This window comes from Oncorhynchus gorbuscha, linkage group LG09, assembly GCF_021184085.1.
Source record: "Oncorhynchus gorbuscha isolate QuinsamMale2020 ecotype Even-year linkage group LG09, OgorEven_v1.0, whole genome shotgun sequence".
Lineage (NCBI taxonomy): Eukaryota > Metazoa > Chordata > Actinopteri > Salmoniformes > Salmonidae > Oncorhynchus > Oncorhynchus gorbuscha.
Window position 1 is genome coordinate 38,285,752 of NC_060181.1, and position 20,086 is coordinate 38,305,837.

The window sequence follows — 20,086 nt, forward strand, 5'->3', positions numbered from 1 at the left end:
AAGCAGGGTTGCTCCTCTGGTGGGTGACTTGGGGCACGTATTCTATACACAGTAAGGTTATTATGGGTTGAGGTCTTTTGGTGAAGGTGGTTTTGCATTTGGATGGGTTTAGTGATATTTTGCTGACTTGGACCCATGTATCCCAGGCTATTTGGGGTTGCGTGGTAATGTCTCAGCAGGAATTAAGCAGGTTAAGGCCATCATGTTCAGCTGTTGTTCATTTCACATGCAGCAATGTCAATTATGGCCATGATGGGGGAACAACAGTAGGTCTTTATGATGGGAAAGCAGTATCTGATAGAGAACAGTATATTGTAGCGATCCTCGTTATATGAGCCATGGTACAATTTACACCAAGTGGGTTAACCATATTGGGGCGATGCTTAGGGTGTTTGACTTTCATGCCAGAGACCAGGATTTGTTTCCTGCTCTTTGCGTTCGCTACATTGGTGTCAGAAGTGGGATGGTGGCCGTTAGGTCATCGTAACACACAGTCCGGGACATGAGGGGGCTGAGTCTAGTCGGATTAAGGGGACGTGGCTTCCTGTTCAGAGAGGGCAGTGTAGCAATCCTCGCTATATGAGCCACATTACATTTCCCACCAAGTGGGTTAAACCTATAGACTCGATGCGGAGACCAGGGTATTCACGCCGGAGACCAGGGTGCACTTCCCGCTCCCTCTGTTCGCTGCAATATAGTGGGGGAACAATATCTGATGGGGAAGGATTTTTTTTTTCTTGCACCTTGTTGGAAACTGGACCAGGATTCCAGTTTGGGAACCAGTGTCTTTGCCTGTACTGTGGCATACCTGTATTAGCCATCATTGATAGTGGAAGGCTACCAACAGTAAATTCCATATAGTCAGAAATTAAACTAAATATTCATATAATATATGATTATATAAATTTTAAGAGTTCTGTACAGGACTCCAAGGACCGGAAATCAATGTATCGGCACCGGAAGTGTAGAGCGGAGCAGACCCACAAGAGGGAAAAAGAAAAAAATCTAGTGGAAAAAAATCGGCGAATCTGAGGGTTCGGGCGGATTTGGACTGAGTTTCCGAACTGTCCCGACCCGCGGGACCCCCGGGGTTGAGAGGGAATCGACAACACCGGTAATTAACATCGAGTTATTACTCTATCGTTAATTATTTCTGTATGACAGAGCAGCTCACAGGAGCTGCTGCTTTCCTCTATCTGGACAGCCGGAAGTCTGCATGAAGCTGCGTCTCGCACAGGGGCATTGGCGTCGACGTTTTTTTCTGTGTTTTTTTTATTCGTGAGGTTTTTTTTGTTTTTTTATTTTCTCAGTGTGACGAACAGGGAGAGGGATGGAGGCTTAAGGGGTTGTGGCATTGTTGTTTTCAAGCGGGAGTTTATTTGTTTATTGTCGACTTTAAAAATAGGCCGCATAGTAGCAAGCTAGCTAACAAAAGCTGAAATTAATGGAGGCAAGTTAGCTAGCCAGCTAACCTCAAGGAGCTAGCTAGCTTCTACGTTAACTAACTAGCTCAGATTTCACTCCTCTGTTGTTGCTAGATAATTAACTCGCTAGATAACATCAATAGCAGTCTATCAAGCTTGCCACCAGACATTTAGCTGAAAGAAAGGGTAGGCGAGTGTTTTATTGTAACGTTAGGTGACGGTCGGCGGCTATCCCGTTGGCTGGCAAGCTGTCTTGTGTGTGTGTGTCCTGGCCTGGGATAGGACATACTATAACTTGACAGAACTTAATGTTCCACTTCAGAATGGTTAGCAGACACCTTTCTGTTGCTGGTGTATTGAGTTACAAATCTACAATAAATAACTTCCACTGTTCTACACCTACTACCTGGATGATTTTCAATGACAGACTTGACATTCATTGTTCCTTAATTTATAGTGCCCACTCCATGCATGGCATATTTAAATATTTCTGTTAAATATTCTATTATGTATGCAATATAATGTATCCCTCATTTTTTGTTATCTCATCTGTAGACTGTTATAAGTTTAAGTAGCCATTGATCTGCGCTCTGCATGCATTTACTTGTATGTGAACAATAACATGCCATTTACAATCCTGACCAACAGCAACACTCTCTGTCCGGGGGCCACGGACTCTTACATACAATATGGCTCACACTTTTTAAAAATCTTTGTTAAATTATAGGCAGTGGGAAAAATGCATACCAGTGAAGAAAAAACATTTGTATCATTCAACGTTCCCCATTCCCTTGCGGAAAAATCTTTCTTTTACTCAACTTCTTGGATAAGCTTAGCAGTTGCAAGAGACCAAGAACTTTTGCCAGACATCAGTTTTGATGGGCATGGTCTCATTTGAGCGAGCAGGTGTTTATAAGTCATGTTGCTTTTCAATTACAGAAATAATGGAAGATTCCCATTTCAACTCATCATACTTTTGGTCTCCCGTTCCTACAGTACAAGGACAGGTAGAAACCTTATTACTGGACCTTATTTTGAATTGTACATAATACATTTTAGTTGGCACTATTAATGAGCTTACACCTTAGGTGAGGATGGAAAAACATAAAATTTACTGTAATTCATGTGTAAGTAACAAAACAATGAGCCTCTCTAAATGATAATTTCTACCCCTCTCCCACTTCACTTATCAACATCTATCACCTCTACTTATTTCCTTTTGGCATCTCACCCATTCTCTCTATTGCCTGTCTTTCTCTTTCCCTCCTCTACTTTCCTATCCACCTTCCCCCTCCACTATAGATTGAAAACGCCATGTTCCTGAACAAGATGAAGGAGCAGTTGAGTCCAGACAATAAGGGTTCTCCATCGTTCCCTCACTCCTCGCACTATCCCACCGCCGTGCTCACCATGGACGCTGGAGGCCGGGTGGTGCCCAAACAGGAAGGTGGAGGCGTCCAATTGAACGCCATAGGTGGGCACCTGCACCAGCCGCACACCTCACAGAATATCACGGTGGTGCCCGTCCAGTCCACGGGCATCATGACGGCAGGTGAGAAGACGAAACACCAGTGTCCGTTTGTCTGGCGATCCTCTGTGGTTGTTCTATGTGTATCTCTTCCCTGTTTCTGTCTGGCTTAATCATGTTATAGTGATGTCTGTCAAACGTTCTCTGTATTTCATTGGGTGTCTAGTGTGTGCCTCAGCTCTCTCTTGGAGGGGCGTGGTGCAGTCAGGTCACAGTCTCTCTCTCCCTCTTAGCGGGGCTAGTGATAACCACTCCTCAAGGCACCCTGGTCTCTCAACCCACCTCCACACAATCTTTTGTGTCCGGACCCCCTGCCACCACCATGATAGTGTCCTCACTGCACCCCACAAACACAGGTAAAATCTCCACCCGTTCCCCCAAACCTGTTTACCTTTCCCCTCCACATTGTGATAGGTTGTGTGCCTGAGCAGCTTGCAAACCTGTCCTGGCTTATCAACAACCGTAGCAGACTCACTGGCACACACTCACATACACACATACTGTACATTCATTGGATCATTAAAAAAATATGGTTGATATGGGCTTGCCCAGCAAGGGGGGCACCACGTTCTAAAGTCTTTTAGACTCAACACTCACAGAGATGCACTTACACACACACACACACATGGTAACACACTCATTGCTGCTTGAGCTAACCCCTGCAACGCCAGCAGCCAACCACTAACCCATGACCTGATCCAGCCCCCCCCACCCCCACCCTCTGCGGTGTGAGCGAGAGGGATCGAGCCGGGTAGTGGGCTCCGTGTGTTGAGTGTGTTCTCTTCTCTCGGTTTCTGTCAGAGAGCAGCCAGCACTCCTCTCTCTACTTCTACAGCCACAGTGAGTACCCACCTCCATCTCCCCTCCACCCTGCCCCACCTAGCTGACTACTCCCTCCCCAAATGCCATCAACCATCCCTACTGCTTAGCAGCAAAGCCCTGCAACATTAGCCCATGTTCAGTCTTGTGGTTGTGTTTACTTGCACTCTGAACTGTTTGATTGCTGGTTTGGATGTGCAGTTGAGTTGCTTTCTAGATGACTTGTCTGTGTGGAGATACTGTAAGGCAGGGGTTCCCATTAAAAATGGTGATGTAATCAACAGCCAATGTTTACTTTTTAAAATTGGTGTTATGACCGTTTCTTACAAATCAGTCTGACAGTACTTTTGACAGTATGTTTGAAGTGACTGAAATGCATATAAAAACACGGCATCTTGTTTACGTTCTTTATTGTAACCACAATGTCACAAATAATTTGTATCTACCTTTACAATTACTTTTAGAGTTTGGGATTAATTTGATTAATATTATGGTGTTTCTATTCCAAGGAAAACTAAAAACCCTCTGGGTTTCCGTTAGGATTGAAGGAAAATATGGCGCTGTACAACGTGACGGTCGGGAGTACAGTACTGGGCTATTTAGCTAAAGAATCCAGTGTCCTGCGGCACGCGGGAGACTGGGGTTTAAATCCCCGACGGGGAGGAAGGAGTAGGCTGTCCTTGTAAAGAATAATTTGTTCTTAACTGACTTGCCTAATTAAATAAGGTTACACTAAGAGCATAACATGTCTACACCCTAATTTTCTAATTCTAGTCTAACCAATACTCAAACGGAGATTCAGTGAAAATAAAAATCTAATCGATTTATCAAGACCAGTCCCCATGCTTGTCTCAGAGCAGCGTGGAACGGTGCTAAAATAGTTGTAGGCTATTGCTTCTAACTTCAATATGCTCTTTAAATAAATAAGACCTACACTAGTGAGACTCATGTCGCCTACAGTAGGCCTACAGTATATTGAAAAATATGACGGGACTCTCCACCAATAATTACATATAGAGGATTGGGGGATATTTCTGTAATTCAGTGATATTTATTCCCATAGTAATTCATTATGGATCCAAAACTAAATAAACATTGGCATTTTGAAAGAGGTTTTTATCGTTATTTTTATTAACGAAAGCATTAAGATGCCATTATTAGTTACATTGTTTTAGTTTGAACGTGCAGACTGGCACTAAGAACAGAACAGCGGGAACACTTCCCTAGTCAGCTCCATTATTAGTGCAATGCCACTTAAATATTTCGGAGATGATTTCGTTTTCAAATAACGTGAAATGAGTGAGTAAGAAGGCCATTCTTGAACATGGGGTGAGACATTGTTACTAATTGGCTTTATTTACAAGTTTGTTATTTAGAATAATTAATTTCTGTTTTTGAAGAAAAAACTAAAACCTACTGTCATCTCATGGGACTCCCAGTCGAGGCCAGCATGGATATTGAACCAGCATCTGTAGCAACACAGCTTGCACTCCTATGAAGTGTCTTAGACTGTTGCGCCACTCAGGTACTGTACAACGTGACTGGTCAGGAGTGGCCTACAGTACTACTTTAAGAGCAAAATAATCATAATAAAATAATAAAAACCTTAGTGTACCAACCGTTTTAGTAAGTAATACTGAAGTCGTGCTCAATTATCAGTTTCTATTTAGGCTTATGTCGCCCTTGCACTGGTCAGGAGCAATGAAGTGGTGACGCAGTGTACTGTACTAAACCACAAATTACCTTTACGTCCCGCGGTGTAAGCTCGCAACTTTTAATGGAGGAACCACGGTACGTCTTGTGTTTCAGTGATGGGGTCCTATGTTGTAGCTTAAATCATTCAAAAGATAGAGCCACAATTGTAGGAAGAAAACAGAAACCACTGTTTATTACAACCGCATCTAGCGGCTATCGGAGGTTACTGAAGTAACTCCAGTTCTATGAACCAATTGCAGTTGTTTATTTCAGAGGTTCTTTCGCCACACCATTTTCAAATCAGGCAAACGCTGCTGAAAGGCCTGTTATAAGCTGCAAAGAAAACGTCTTGGATGTAATGTTTTACTGGACTTAAGCTCACACTATAAATCTCACTCACACTATAAATCTCACAACATATTATGAAGATGATCAGATCTGCGACCTATTGATGGTCTAGTAGAGGTATCTGAGTGTGTAACTCCAAAAATGATATCTGAAAGTCTAGGAATATGATCTCATGCACATCCACTAATGGTCCACTAATGGTCCAAGCAAGTTATCTGGAGGACCAATGGAGTGATCTGGAGTACGCCGCCATGTTCTCTGGTGGTGCTATTCCATTCATGAATGTGATCATCCAAAGATTGATGAAAACCATTGTCCTGGATTAATGTCCAAAATATATCAACTACAGTATCTGGCCCATTCAAAAAGCAAAATCCATTTTGTTTAGTTGTGTAACTGTGCAATGCTGTCAAAATAGGCAGTTGACTGTAAACTATTATTTTTGCAGCGATGAAGTCTATCAGGTATTTCAGTATATGGGTGTTGTGACTTTACTTTCATTAATCTGATGACTGTTATTTATTGAATCAACTAACTATGTTTAATTGTTACCCGATTTTAAATTAATCATGTAACAATTAACTCATTAGGAATTTGGGGAACCACGAGAGCGGTTGTTTAGAGTTACCATCTCCCGAATTAAACTCTAAAGGTCTTTACCTATCAAAACCATAGAACAGTCAACGTATTAATCATAACCTCATATCATATCATCATTCTTCTTTGAAGACAAGCTAGCCAGGGGTGGCAGGTAGCCTAGGGGTTAGAGTGTTGGGACAGTAAGGTTGCTGGATCGAATCTCCGAGCTGACAAGGTAAGAATCGGTTATTCGGCCCCTGAACAAGGCAGTTAACCCACTCTTCCCGGCAGGCCATCATTGTAAATAAGTATTTGTTCTTAACCTCTTGATTCTAGCCATCCCGGATCCGGGATCATGAATAAAGCCTCAAGCTCATTACCATAACGCAATGTTAAATATTCATGAAAATCGCAAATGAAATGAAATAAATATGCTAGCTCTCAAGCTTAGCCTTTTGTTAACAACACTGTCATCTCAGATTTTCAAAATATGCTTTTCAACCATAGCAAAACAAGCATTTGTGTAAGATTATTGATAGCTAGCGTAGCATTTAGCGTAGCATTCAGCGGGCAACATTTTCACAAAAACAAGAAAAGCATTCAAATAAAAATAATTTACCTCTGAAGAACTTCGGATCTTTTCAATGAGGAGACTCTCAGTTAGATAGCAAATGTTCAGTTTTTCCTGAAAGATTCTTTGTGTTGGAGAAATCGCTCCGTTTTTTTCGTCACGTTTGGCTACCAAAAAAAAACAAATTCAGTCATCAAAACGCCAAACTTTTTTCCAAATTAACTCCATAATATCGACAGAAACATGGTAAACGTTGATTAGAATCAATCCTCAAGGTGTTTTTCACATATCTCATCGATGATTTATCGTTCGTGGAAGTCTCCTCTCTCCTCTGAATCACATGGAAGAATGCTTGCAGCTGGAGATTACGCACCAATTTCGACAAATGACACCGGGTGGACACCTGGTAAATGTAGTCTCTTATGGCCAATCTTCCAATGATATGCCTACAAACACGTCACAATGCTGCAGACACCTTGGGGAAACGGCAGAACGTGTAGGTTCGTTCAGGGCGCATTCACAGCCATATAAGGAGACGATGGAAAACAGCGCCTCAAACTTTGCTCATTTCCTGTTTGAATTTTCATCTTGGTTTCGCCTGTAGCATCAGTTCTGTGGCACTCACAGATAATATCTTTGCAGTTTTGGAAACGTCAGTGTTTTCTTTCCAAAGCTGTCCATTATATGCATAGTCGAGCATCTTTTCGTGACAAAATATCTTGTTTAAAACGGGAACGTTTTTTCATCCAAAAATGAAATACTGCCCCTAGTGTTCCAAGAGGTTAACTGACTTGCCTAGTTAAATAAAGGTTAAATAAGAAAGTAATTCTGAACGGTCGTAACCTCCTGCATCTGCAAAACCCCAGCCTTCCTTATGATTCGGTACTACACAAATTGTTTTAATTATCATTAAGTTAGCTGGTAAATAAATAACACAGGATAAACATACACACTTACTACATGAGGAAAGGTCCCTAGTGGACTGACACAACCTATGGTGGCTTGTTACAAAGGAGATGGAAGGGAGGGGGAGAGAGAGAAACAGACACTTATCGTTAATACATTTTTAGGAACTACTCTCACAGTAATCATATACTTTGCACACGAACTGCGGCCCGTTTGGTGTAAGAAATCATGAATGTATTTACATGTGAATGCCTTCGTTTGTCGTTTATCTCTCTGTCTGAACCAGGCCTCCTTAGGAAGGGTGTTGGGCTTTTCCTCTGCACGCTTGTAAGGCTCTGATTGCCCAAAAGGTGTTTCTCTGTTCTCTCATTTTCTCCTGAAGCTTCTTTGAAGATAGGCTAGCCAGCCGTGCTGTGATGAGAGTAGCGCACTATGGTGATTTGACAGAATAGTCCCACTTAAATTCACTTTCGAAGAGATTTTACTTCGGACAGCTAATCAGCCGTACCAGTGATTGTCTAGAAGGTGACGTTATTGTTTCAACCTCGTGTTGAGATTCAGTGTTCAAACCACTTTAGATGTGGGTTGCAACACCTGGTCTTTCCTGGACTAAATGTTAATTTCTTTACCAATCCTTTTATGAACTCATGTCGAAAGGGATGGTTCTGTCAAGCTGACATGCTATCTGACCTCACTCGGGGCGTGGCTACTTACTGTGCTAAGTTTATTCGAGATAAATTATCTCTTATGGCTCCTAAAATCACATTCCTATCTTAACAAAAATACATGAATCGTTTTTCATATTTCATATACAAAGTAGAGGATGGAGACTTCGTACATGTAGTGTACCGTAATTTCCGGACTATAAGCCGCTACTTTATTCCCACACTTTGAACCTCGCGGTTTATACAATGACGCGGCTAATTTATGGATTTATCCCGCTTTCACAAGATTCACGCCGCCAAAAAACTGAGCACAGTCACATAATGTGACGTAAATCGAGCGTGCTCAAACTTCCCATCATTCTGATTACAGTAGTAATTTTGTCACCCTCATCATGGCAAAGACGCGGAGAAAGGCATATGATGCAGCTTTCAAGTTGAAGGCGATAAATCTGGCTGTTGGAAAAGGAAATAGAGCTGCTGCATAGAGCTGCTGCATGGGAGCTTGGCCGTAATGAGTCGATGATAAGACGTTGGAAACAGCAGCGTGAGGAACTGACTCAGTGCAGAAAGACAACAAAAGCTTTCAGAGGGAAGAAAAGCAGATGGCCCAAAGTATTTGCAGCCACTCGACATCAGTGTAAATCGTGCATTTAAGGTGGCGCTCCTTGTTCAGTGGGAGGCTTGAATGACAAGTGGGGAGAAATCCTTCACTAAAATGGGCCGCAGGCGAAGAGCATCTTATGGTCAAGTCTGCCAGTGGGTCCTGACAGCGTGGAGCATTGTCAAAAAATCCACTATCATCAACGGGTTTCGAAAGGCTGGACTGCTGCGTGTTGAAGGGGTAGCATGAGCTCAGCGGGGTATTTGCCTCCGGATGAAAGTGACGAGAGCGACAATGAAAACGATCCAATATCGGATGAAGCAATTCTGAGGCTATTCAACTCCGACACCGAAGGAGATGACTTCAGTGGTTTCAGTGCACAGGAGGAGGAAGATGGTGACCAATGACTTTGTTGGTAGGCTACTGTTTGAATTTTTGTTACAAGCCGTGTTTCGTTTAAAGGCTGTGTAAAGTTTATTTGTTTCAATGTACCGGCAGGCACCTGCGGCTTATTTATGTACAAAATACATATGTTTTAATAATTCAGTGGGTGCGGTTTATATTCAGGTGCGCTTAATAGTCCAGCAATTACGGTATATACTTTTCAAGTTACAGTATTTCCTTTATAACCTTTTTAATGACATCACAAAATAACAACCCATATAACATTATTATTCTTTAGATTATCTCTGACCCTTCCACACGTTCTGTGTTAGAAATATTGTTCCAGTATTCGCTTTAGAACGTGTTAAGAGTTTCAGCGGGAAAACAGTCTCTGGAGACAAATTAACATTCCTGTGTGAATTTTGGAGAGAGAGACTCTAGATCTCCTTTAATTTACAACAGGGTGTGAGGTGTCAACCATCCACCAGCTCCCTTCTCCCCCCTCTGTGGTTACTGTCATCCCTTGCCAAGCTGATATGACCCATTCGGATCCTCACAGGACAGTCATGACATGGGTGAAGAGATTAAAATGCCTCAGTGTATGGGGTTATATACCACTCACACGTTGTTGCTTTCACCATTGCATACCAGGAGACACCGTTTTGGATGATACTCACCAAGAAGAGGCCCAAGGGATATGTAGTTTGTTGGTGTCTTTTAATCAAAGCTGTATCCCCCCCGTTCTCTCCCCTTCCCTCTATCCTTCCTTTCCCCACCCTATTTTTTTGTACCCGTTTCAGGCAAGAAAGAGGATTTGGTCATCCCTCCTGCTGTCATGCCAACGCCCGGGAAGCGGGGCAGGAAGAAGAAGTCAATGATGCCGAGGGCGGGCGCCACCCTCCCCCCAGGAAGTGATGCGTTGATTCTGGCACACCTGGCTGCTGGGGGACAGGTGATTGAGAGTCTAAGGGATGTCACATAAGAACTAAGCCTCTACAGAAGTTATGTTGAGTATTATGTTGTGTTTAGATCAACTCCCCAGTCAATCCAATCCATAGTGATAAAATATGTTAAGTCTACGTATGTAGTGTCATTATTTCAGGATTAGTGAAGCAAAGTGTTGTTTATAAAAACAAATATTGTTTGTTTACAGCACCACACTGCCGACCATTATGACTTATCAAATGATGAGGATGAGCATGGGAACAAAGATGGGACCAAATCATACAGGTAGATTAGAGGCTTTGTGCTTACATACTTTTTACCCCTTAACTCTCACAATTTGTTACCCAAGTTGTCCCTGTAATGTATTCCCCATTCAACGTATCCCTGTGTCTATACAGTATCTCTGTTCTTCTTGTTTTCTCTCCATTTCCACCACCTGCCACTCTCTCATACCCATATTCCAGGTGCCGGATGTGTGCGGTGACGTTCTTCAGCAAGTCGGACATGCAAATCCACGCCAAGTCTCACACGGAAGCCAAGCCGCACAAGTGCCCCCACTGCTCCAAGTCGTTCGCCAACTCCAGCTACCTGTCCCAGCACATTCGCATCCACAGCGGGGCCAAGCCCTACACCTGCTCCTACTGCCAGAAAACATTCAGGCAGCTCAGTCACTTACAGCAGCACACACGGTACTGCTGCCTCCCTGGCGTGTGTGAGTGTGTGTGTGATGATTGATTTCAGGGAATAGGTGTGTGACTGCAGAGTATAGACTGTCACACAAGAATGAAGGGCTGGTAGTAAAGACTATCACTACAAATTCTGGGATATTGATACCAATGTACCTTTCCACATTTGGCTTTGGATTTGACCATTACAATATGAGTAACTACTCTGCATTAGATACATGGGTTTTTATTTTGACAATGCAAATAATACATTATCCCCAAGAATACTGATTTTAAAACCGTCTTATTGTACTTCATCTATGACTGCAGATTTAGAATAAACAAGCCCAATAGTGATATTTCTGGTGACGTGTGACAAAGCAGCTCCACCTTTTTCCTCTCTTGTCGAAATGTCACCACTTTTCTAAGCAGAGTGTGTGCTTTTTGACTTGTTTTTTCTTGCCAAATTGCTTTTTGTGAAATTTGATGAATTTGTTCAGTTATGTTCTGTTGATTTCTTTGCGTGTGCCCTCTTCATTTTGTGGTATCCATCTTTTCTTCCTATCTCATCCTTATCCCTCATTTGACTTTTCTGACTGTCTGCTTCCCCGCTCTCGGTTCCACATGTTCACTTACAGTACCAGTCAAAAGTTTGTATACACCTCATTCCAGGGGTTTTCTTTATTTTTACTATTTTCTACATTGTAGAATAATAGTGAAGATATCAAAATGATGAAATAACACATATGGATTCATTTAGCAACCAAATAAGTGTTAAACAAGTTCTTCAAAGTAGCTTAACTTTGCCTTGATGACAGCTTTGCACACTCTTGGCATTCTCTAAACCAACTTGAGGTAGGGGTGGTATACATAAGATATTTGGTAAAAGACCAAGTCTATATTATGGCAAGAACAGCTCAAATAAGCAAAGAGAAATGACAGTCCATCATTACTTTAAGACCAGGAGATCAGTCAATCTGGAAAATGTCGAGAACTTTGAACGTTTCTTCAAGTGCAGTCGCAAAAACCATCGCTATGTTGAAACTGACTCTCATGAGGACCACCACAGGAAAGGAAGACCCAGAGTTACCTCTGTTGCAGAGGATAAATTCATTAGTGTTAACTGCACCTCAGATTGTAGTCCAAATAAATGTTTCACAGAGTTCAAGTAACAAGCACATCTCAACATCACCTATTCAGAGAGACTGTGTGAATCAGGTCCTCATGGTCAAACTGCTGCAAAGAAACCACTACTAAAGGACACCAATAAGTAGAAGAGACTTGCTTGGGCCAAGAAATGGGAGCAATGGACATTAGACCGGTGGAAATTTGGTCTGGAGTCCAAATTGGAGAATTTTGGTTCCAACCGCTGTGTCTTTGTGAAACGCGGTGTGGGTGAACAGATGATCTCTGCATGTGTATTTTCCACCATAAAGCATGGAGGAGGTGTTATGGTATGGAGATGCTTTGCTGGTAACACTGTCTGTGATTTATTTAGAATTCAAGGCACACTTAACCAGCATGGCAACCACAGCATTCTGCAGCGATATGCCATCCCATCTGGTTTGGGCTTAGTGGGACTATGATTTGTTTTTCAACAGGACAATGACCCAACACACCTCCAGGCTGTGTAAGGGCTATTTTACCAAGAAGGAGAGTGGTGGAGTGCTGCATCAGATGACCTGGCCTCCACAATCCCCCGACCTCAACCAAATTGTGATGGTTTGGGATGAGTCGGACCGCAGAGTGAAGGAAAAGCAGCCAACAAGTGCTTAGCATATGTGGGAACTCCTTCAAGACTGTTGGAAAAGCATTCCAGGTGAAGCTGGTTGAGAGAATGCCAAGAGTGTGCAAAGCAGTCATCATTGCAAAATATTTTTTGATTCATTTAACACTTTTTTGATTACTACATGATTCCATATGTGTTATTTCATAGTTTTGATGTCTTCACTATTATTTTACCATGTAGGAAATAGTCAAAATAAATAAAACCCTAGATTGAGTAGGTGTGACCAAATTTTTGACTGGTACTGTACATACAAGCAGGAACATATGGAAGACAGTGATACCGTATATAACCATTACCAGAGACGTAGACAAAGATTTTTGACACAACATTCAGTGCTAGGTTAAAAACAAAATGTGTAGGGGAGGTCAAAAAGCACAGTTCAGGCTTCAAGTGTAGTACAGATTGAGTGCCGTGATTGTATTCAAGAGAGATCACAATAAGTGTATGCGTTGTTTGCTATCTTTGAGGCTATAGTTTTTATGTGTAGGTTGCAGATTTTGGGGGGAATTAAAGTTGCTTATGTTATTGACAAACACAATCTGAAAAAGTTGTTTTTATGCGTTTGGTAAACTAGAAATAATAGAGGTCCAAGCATCGATCCCTGTGGAACACCACATTTGATCTGAAGAGGGGTTAACTTCTTTGAAAGTGACAGATTGCATTCTTCCTTTTTGATGGCTGGAGAACCATAGCAAAGACAAATAAGTCACGTCCATCTTTGGGGAAAGGATGTCATTTTGGGTAAACTGTCCCTGAAAGAGCGTCATAACGTAAATGTTTTTATTTCAGACAAATAATATGGCTCGATCTGTACATTTAGATATCCAAAGACTACATCTTTCCATATTGAGTTCTTAATTTTATTTGGACGCCTTTCCCTGACTCTTTCAGTTCTATCTGTGCACCATCTCTTCAACCAGTCTTTGGTTTCTTGAATGTTTGAGGAATTAAATAAATTGATTTTCCCTTTCTCCCACCCTCACTGTTCTGTTAGCATTTCCTCCCTCACATGCCCCTCACAGTTTTTTGCCTTATGTTTCAAGAGAAAGGCGAGCACATGCCTTCACTCAAATGTCTAAGTTGTAGGCCTCTGTAGAATTACCACACAATATCGTTAGCACACCATAGGTGGAGAGAGAGAGAGAAAGGAAAGGGGGACTGCCTGCTGTCTGTTTTCGTACTGTGTTTTGCAACTCAGACACAGCAACAACAAAAAAGTGCACACTGTCAATCAAACTGCTCTAAACTTGATTTGGGGTGATTTGATTATGATTTGATCTCAGGATAATTTGTCGCTGATTTGATACATTATAAATCTCTCTCTTCTTCTCTCTCCATCTCCCCATCCCCTTGTTAGAAACCACACTGAGGGCAAACCGCACAAGTGTCCCCACTGCTCCAAATCGTTCTCCAACTCCAGCTACCTTGCCCAGCACATCCGCATCCACAGCGGGTCCAAGCCCTACACCTGCTCCTTCTGCCAGAAAACATTCAGGCAGCTCAGTCACTTACAGCAACACCACAGGTAAACACTACTAAACAGGGACAGTGGGCAGTCACGTCATCACACACCCTCTCTAGTTCCATCTACTCCTCTTTTTTTTTCTCTCTCTCTTTCCTTCTCAATCGTCTCTCATTCTTTTATCTTCTTGCTCAATTTCAAAACAGCCCACAGAGTTATTTAATAAAGTGTTTAGGATAAATTGATGTGATTACAAGTCTCATTAAAGTTTGCTACATTTTCTAGCTCCTCCCTCATGTCAGCATCAGTTTGGACATGAGACTGTTGCCAATATACGTATCCCTTACACTTTGACATCTGAATGGACTGGTTGGATTTACCAGTAAGTATTATGGTGGAAACTCTATCTATGAGGGGCCGTCAAGAAAGACCATTAGTTAGTGTGGTTGATTTGGGATTGGATCTCTCTCTTTCCATCTTTCCTGTCAGTTCCTTGGAGTGAGTGACACTGTAATGAAAGTAGTCAGGCTACTGGGGTTTTCGGGGAGCTGTAGTTCATTACAGACTGTGTTTCACTTCCATAGGATCCACACGGGGGATCGACCTTACAAGTGTATCCATCCTGGCTGTGAGAAAGCATTCACTCAGCTGTCCAACTTACAGGTAGGCAGGACTTCTACATCCAATTCACAAGTCCAATAGATCTCAAATTTGGACAATAATCATCTCAAGTTCAATTTATTTGGTTGTAAGTTTCTCATAGCAAAAATACACGTATTTTTAAATGAATTATGTACAGTTAATAACATAAGCATAATGATATGATGTAGGCATGATAAAGTTATAGTCACAATAATCATAATGTATTAACTCTTACATTGCTGCTTACCCCAGTCTCACCGCCGCCAGCACAACAAAGACAAGCCGTATAAGTGCCACAACTGTAACCGCGGTTACACAGATGCGGCCAGTCTGGAGGTGCACCTGACCACTCACACGGTCAAACACGCCAAGCTTTACTCCTGTGGCCTGTGCAACCGCGCCTACACCTCGGTACGCCTGCTAATCACATGAAGTCCCACCCCTTTTAAAAGAGTCACACCCACTTTTGCTTTCTAGATGCGGGGCCTCCCACTTGTGAGGGGCCTGGTGAATGAAAGTGGTGTTCAGCAATGTCATATTTTAGGGGAGGGGCTAGAGCATTGTGAGGGTGGAGATTAATTCATTGTATGTACTTCTTTCAGTAACTGCAATATTAGATTACTTGAAGGACTACAGTACTTCAGGTTACTGTAAGTTGGTTGGTAGTGAAAACAGTGGAACAACCAGTAGAAGAGTAGATGAACAAGTACACGCAGTAGTTTGGCTTGATGGTAACCTATAGTGTTGTATAGTACTGTACAGATAGGCGTTTGGCTATGTAGTTAAAAACACTGCTCCCCCCCTCTACTGTAGTTTATATACGCTTGGCCCATATTTCCTTCCAGTAATTTGCATAGACTACAAATGACTGAGTTTGTATGTACAGTTGAAGTCGAAGTTTACATATACCTTAGCCAAATGCATTTAAACTCAGTTTTCACAATTCCTGACATTTAATCCTAGTTGGGATCACCACTTTATTTTAAGAATGTGAAATATTAGAATAATAGTAGAGAGAATTATTTATTTCAGCTTTTATTTCTTTCATCACATTCCCAGTGTGTCAGAAGTTTACATACACTCAATTATGTATTTGGTAGCATTGCCTTTAAATTGTTTAACTTGGGTCAAATGTTTTGGGTAGCCTTCCACAAGCTTCGCACATTAGGTTGGGTGAGTTTTGTCCCATTCCTCCTGACAGAACTGGTGTAATGGAGTCAGGTTTGTAGGCCTCCTTGCTCGCACAAGCTTTTTCAGTTTTGCCCACACATTTTCTATAGGGAGCTGTATGACGGCTGCGTGGTCCCATGGTGTTTATACTTGCGTGTTATTGCTTATACAGATGAATGTGGTAAGTTTAGGTGTTTGGAAATTGCTACCAAGGATGAACCAGATTTGTGGAGGTCACAATTTTCTTTCTGAGGTCTTGGCTGTTTTCTTTTGATTTTCCCATGATGTCAAGCAAAGAGGCACTGAGTTTGAAGGTAGGCCTTGAAATACATCCACAGGTACACCTCCAATTGACTCAAATTATGTCAATTAGCCTATTAGAAGCTTCTAAAGCCATGACATCATTTTCTGGAATATTCCAAGCTGTTTAAAGGCACAGTCAACTTCGTGTATGTAAACTTCTGACCCACTGGAATTGTGAATTATAATTGAAGTAATGTCTGTAAACAATTTCTGGAAAAATGACTTGTCATGCACAAAGTAGATGTCCTAACCGACTTGACAAACTATAGTTTGTTAACAAGAAATTTGTGCAGTGGTTGAGAAACAAGTTTTAATGACTCCAACCTAAGTGTATGTAAACTTCTGACTTCAGCTGTAGGTGCTGCCAATCCCTTGCATTTTGTCCCCAAGACCCGCTGCTTAGTAAGAGTTCACTGCACTGTCCACCTCCCTCACCATCTTTCTCCCCACTCCTCTTCTCCAGGAGACCTACCTGATGAAACACATGCGGAAGCACAACCCTGACCCCCTCACGGTGGCGGCAGCCATCGCCGCCCAGCAGGCTCAGGGCCACACCCCCGGAGGAGGGGGCAGGGGGAGGGGCCGTGGGAGAGGAGGAGGCGGGGCAAATGCTGTGGGTGGTCCTGGAGGGGCGGGCCAGAACCCGGGGCAGAACCAGTCCCAGAACCCCAACAACCCCCAGCAGGGCAGCTACCCACAGACGGAGGGCGTGCCATGCTCCTTCGACCTGCACCAGTACAAGACGGTGTCGGCCGGCGAGATCCAGTACAAGCCAGTCAGCGTGGCTGATCTATCGGCCCATAAGGACCTCTGCTTGACCGTGTCCACCTCAGCCATCCAGGTGGAGCACATGAACTCATAGAGCAGGAGGATGGACAGAGGGGGGAGGGGAGGAGAGGAGTTTGGACAGAGCAGAAGATAGACAGAATGGAAAGGGAGGGAGGGAGGGAGGGAGGAGGCTGTGTCACTTTAACTGGGAGGATAGGCTCATTGTGATGGCTGGAATGGAATAAATGGAACTGTGTCAAACACAATCAATGTGTTTGATTCCAGCTATTTCAATGAGGCCGTTCTCCGATTTCTCCTCCCACCAGCCTACACTGACAGGGAGAAAGGACTAAGTAAAAGTGACACTGCCTTGGGGTTGGCGAAGGAATGGATGGAAGAATGAGGTTTGGCGATGCAAGACCCAATCAGAGAAGGAAAGGAGGGCGTGAAGAGGAAACCTGAGATGAAGAGGAAGTATGGGATATGTAGTCCAGTATTGAATGAAGAGATAATCTATGAATGGTTCAAAGAAGGCACTTAAAGGAGAAGACATCGAAAAGAGATGAGGGGGGGGGGGGCTGATATAAAGAAGGCACTTGATCAATCTTGTATTTTTACCCTCATGGTTTCTCATTGTTTCACTTATTAGTTGTATGTATATTATCATATGTATGTATTTTTCTACCAACATTGGAATGTGTTAACGAACTACGTGGGAAAGTAAAAAGATTGTGCAAGGAAAGTGAGTGAAAAGAAACATCAAGAAACAGAGCAGATTTTGTATTTAAGAATGATCATTTTCTATATTCCCAACTCATTCTTGCAAAGCAAGGGGTATGGGGGAGAAAGGCGGATTGTGTTGAAACAATGAGGTACTTTTAACAGTTTTTTTTTTTTTTTACCTTTCATACAGAGTATTAGTACCATCGTTATTCTTATTGTACGCAACTATCAATGTTATCCTCATTATTATCCATTGGAAGATACTGTAATCTATGTAGATATGCAGTACCACTCAAAAGTTTGGACACGCCTACTCATTCCGGGGTTTTTCTTTATTTTGACTATTTTTTACATTGTAGAATAATAGTGAAGACATCAAAACTATGAAATAACACATATGGAATCATGTAGTAACCTAAAAAGTGGTAAACAAATCAAAATATATTTAATATTTTAGATTCTTCAAAGTAGCCACCCTTTGCCTTGATGACAGATTTGCACACTCTTGGCATTCTCTCAACCAGCTTCATGAGGTAGTCACCTGAAATGCATTTCAATTAACAGGTGTGCCTTGATAAAAGTTCATTTGTGGAATTTATTTTTTCCTTAATGTGTTTGAGCCAATCAAGGTATGGTTGGAATACAGAATGGTGGTCCTATATACAGATGGTCCTATTTGATAAAAGACCAAGTCCATAATATGGCAAGAACAGCTCAAATAAGCAAAGAGAAATGACAGATAATCATTACTTTTATTAAGACATGGTCAGTCAAGTGCAGTCGCCAAAAACCATCAAGCGCTATGATAAAACTGGCTCCCATTAGGACCGCCTCAGGAAAGGAAGACCCAGAGTTATCTCTACTGCAGAGGATAAGTTCATTAGTTACTAGCCTCAGAAATTGCAGCCCAAATAAATGTTTCACAGAGTTAAGTAACAGTCAAATTGCTGCACAGAAACCACTACTAAAGGACATCAATAAGAAGAAGAGACTTGTTTGGGCCAAGAAACACGAGCAATTGACATTAGACCGGTGGAAATGTGCCCATTGGTCTGGAGTCCAAATTGGAGATTTTTGGTTCCAACCGCCGTGTTTTTGTGAGACGAGGTGTGGGTGAACGGATAATCTCTGCCTGTGTATTTCCCACCATGAAGCATGGAGGAGGAGGTGTTATGGTGTGGGGATGCTTTGCTGGTGACACTGTCAGTGATTTATTTAGAATTCAAGGCAAACCAGAATAGCTACCACAGCATTCTGCAGTGATACGCCTTCCCATCTGGTTTGCGCTTAGTGGGACTATGATTTGTTTTTCGACAGGACAATGACCCAACACTTCCAGGCTGTGTAAGGGCTATTTGACCAAGAAGGAGAGTGATAGAGTGCTGCATCAGATGACCTGGCCTCCACAATCGCCTGACCTCAACCCAATTTGAGATGGTTTGGGATGAGTTGTTGTTTAACACTTTTTGGGGTACTACATGAGTCCATGTGTATTATTTCATAGTGTTGATGTCTTCACTATTATTCTACAATATAGAAAATAGTCAAAATAAAGAAAAACCCTGGAATGAGTATGTGTCCAAACTTTTGACTGGTACTGTATATAGAAGTGACTTTTTTTTCATTCAAAAAAAGGGAATGATGTACTGCCTCTGTAAAGAAAAAACAGAGATCTAAATACATATGAAAAAGAAAACAAAATAACTTCAAAAGTATGAATCGTTGACATGTATTTGTAACCCATCCAATCACAGAGCTCTATTCTGCTCTGTATTTATTGAGCTGGCTTGTGATTGGCTGGTGATCTTACGTATACTCCTTGTACTTCATTATGTGTCTTTTGAAATAACACAGTTCTCATTATTCTTATTGTTAACGCTCCTAATGCCGTTATTAACTACCCTTATGCTACACTCGCTGTATATGCACAGTACACATTCATATGAACAGACTGTTTCTCCTTGTAAGGACAATAAAGTGAGACAGTCGGAGAGGACGATCTTTCTGTCCGATTCACCTTTTCCTGCATGCCGTGGCCAGTCAGTTTGAAGGTATTGTATTGTACAGTACACAGGTAAATTATACATTGAAATAGTGTA

General features: G+C 42.1%; 1 protein-coding gene across 6 annotated transcripts; it reads left to right on the forward strand.

The window, feature by feature from the left end:
- Positions 1-964: 964 nt before the first annotated feature.
- LOC124043542 (zinc finger protein 384-like) lies at positions 965-18,371 on the forward strand. 6 transcript variants are annotated; one of them, XM_046362225.1, is made up of 12 exons: positions 965-1,114; positions 2,364-2,431; positions 2,727-2,976; positions 3,186-3,308; positions 3,754-3,792; positions 10,321-10,472; positions 10,674-10,750; positions 10,930-11,154; positions 14,277-14,444; positions 14,966-15,044; positions 15,276-15,434; positions 16,960-18,371. In XM_046362225.1, exons 2-12 carry the CDS (start codon positions 2,369-2,371, stop codon positions 17,356-17,358), a joined length of 1,734 nt encoding a protein of 577 aa, XP_046218181.1. In that variant the 5' UTR covers positions 965-1,114; positions 2,364-2,368; the 3' UTR covers positions 17,359-18,371. The 6 variants fall into 6 exon arrangements, with proteins under 6 accessions (XP_046218181.1, XP_046218184.1, XP_046218186.1 ...); XM_046362228.1 differs by having other exon boundaries at positions 2,727-2,898; XM_046362226.1 differs by lacking the exon at positions 965-1,114 and adding an exon at positions 1,252-1,750.
- The last annotated feature ends 1,715 nt before the right edge of the window (positions 18,372-20,086 follow it).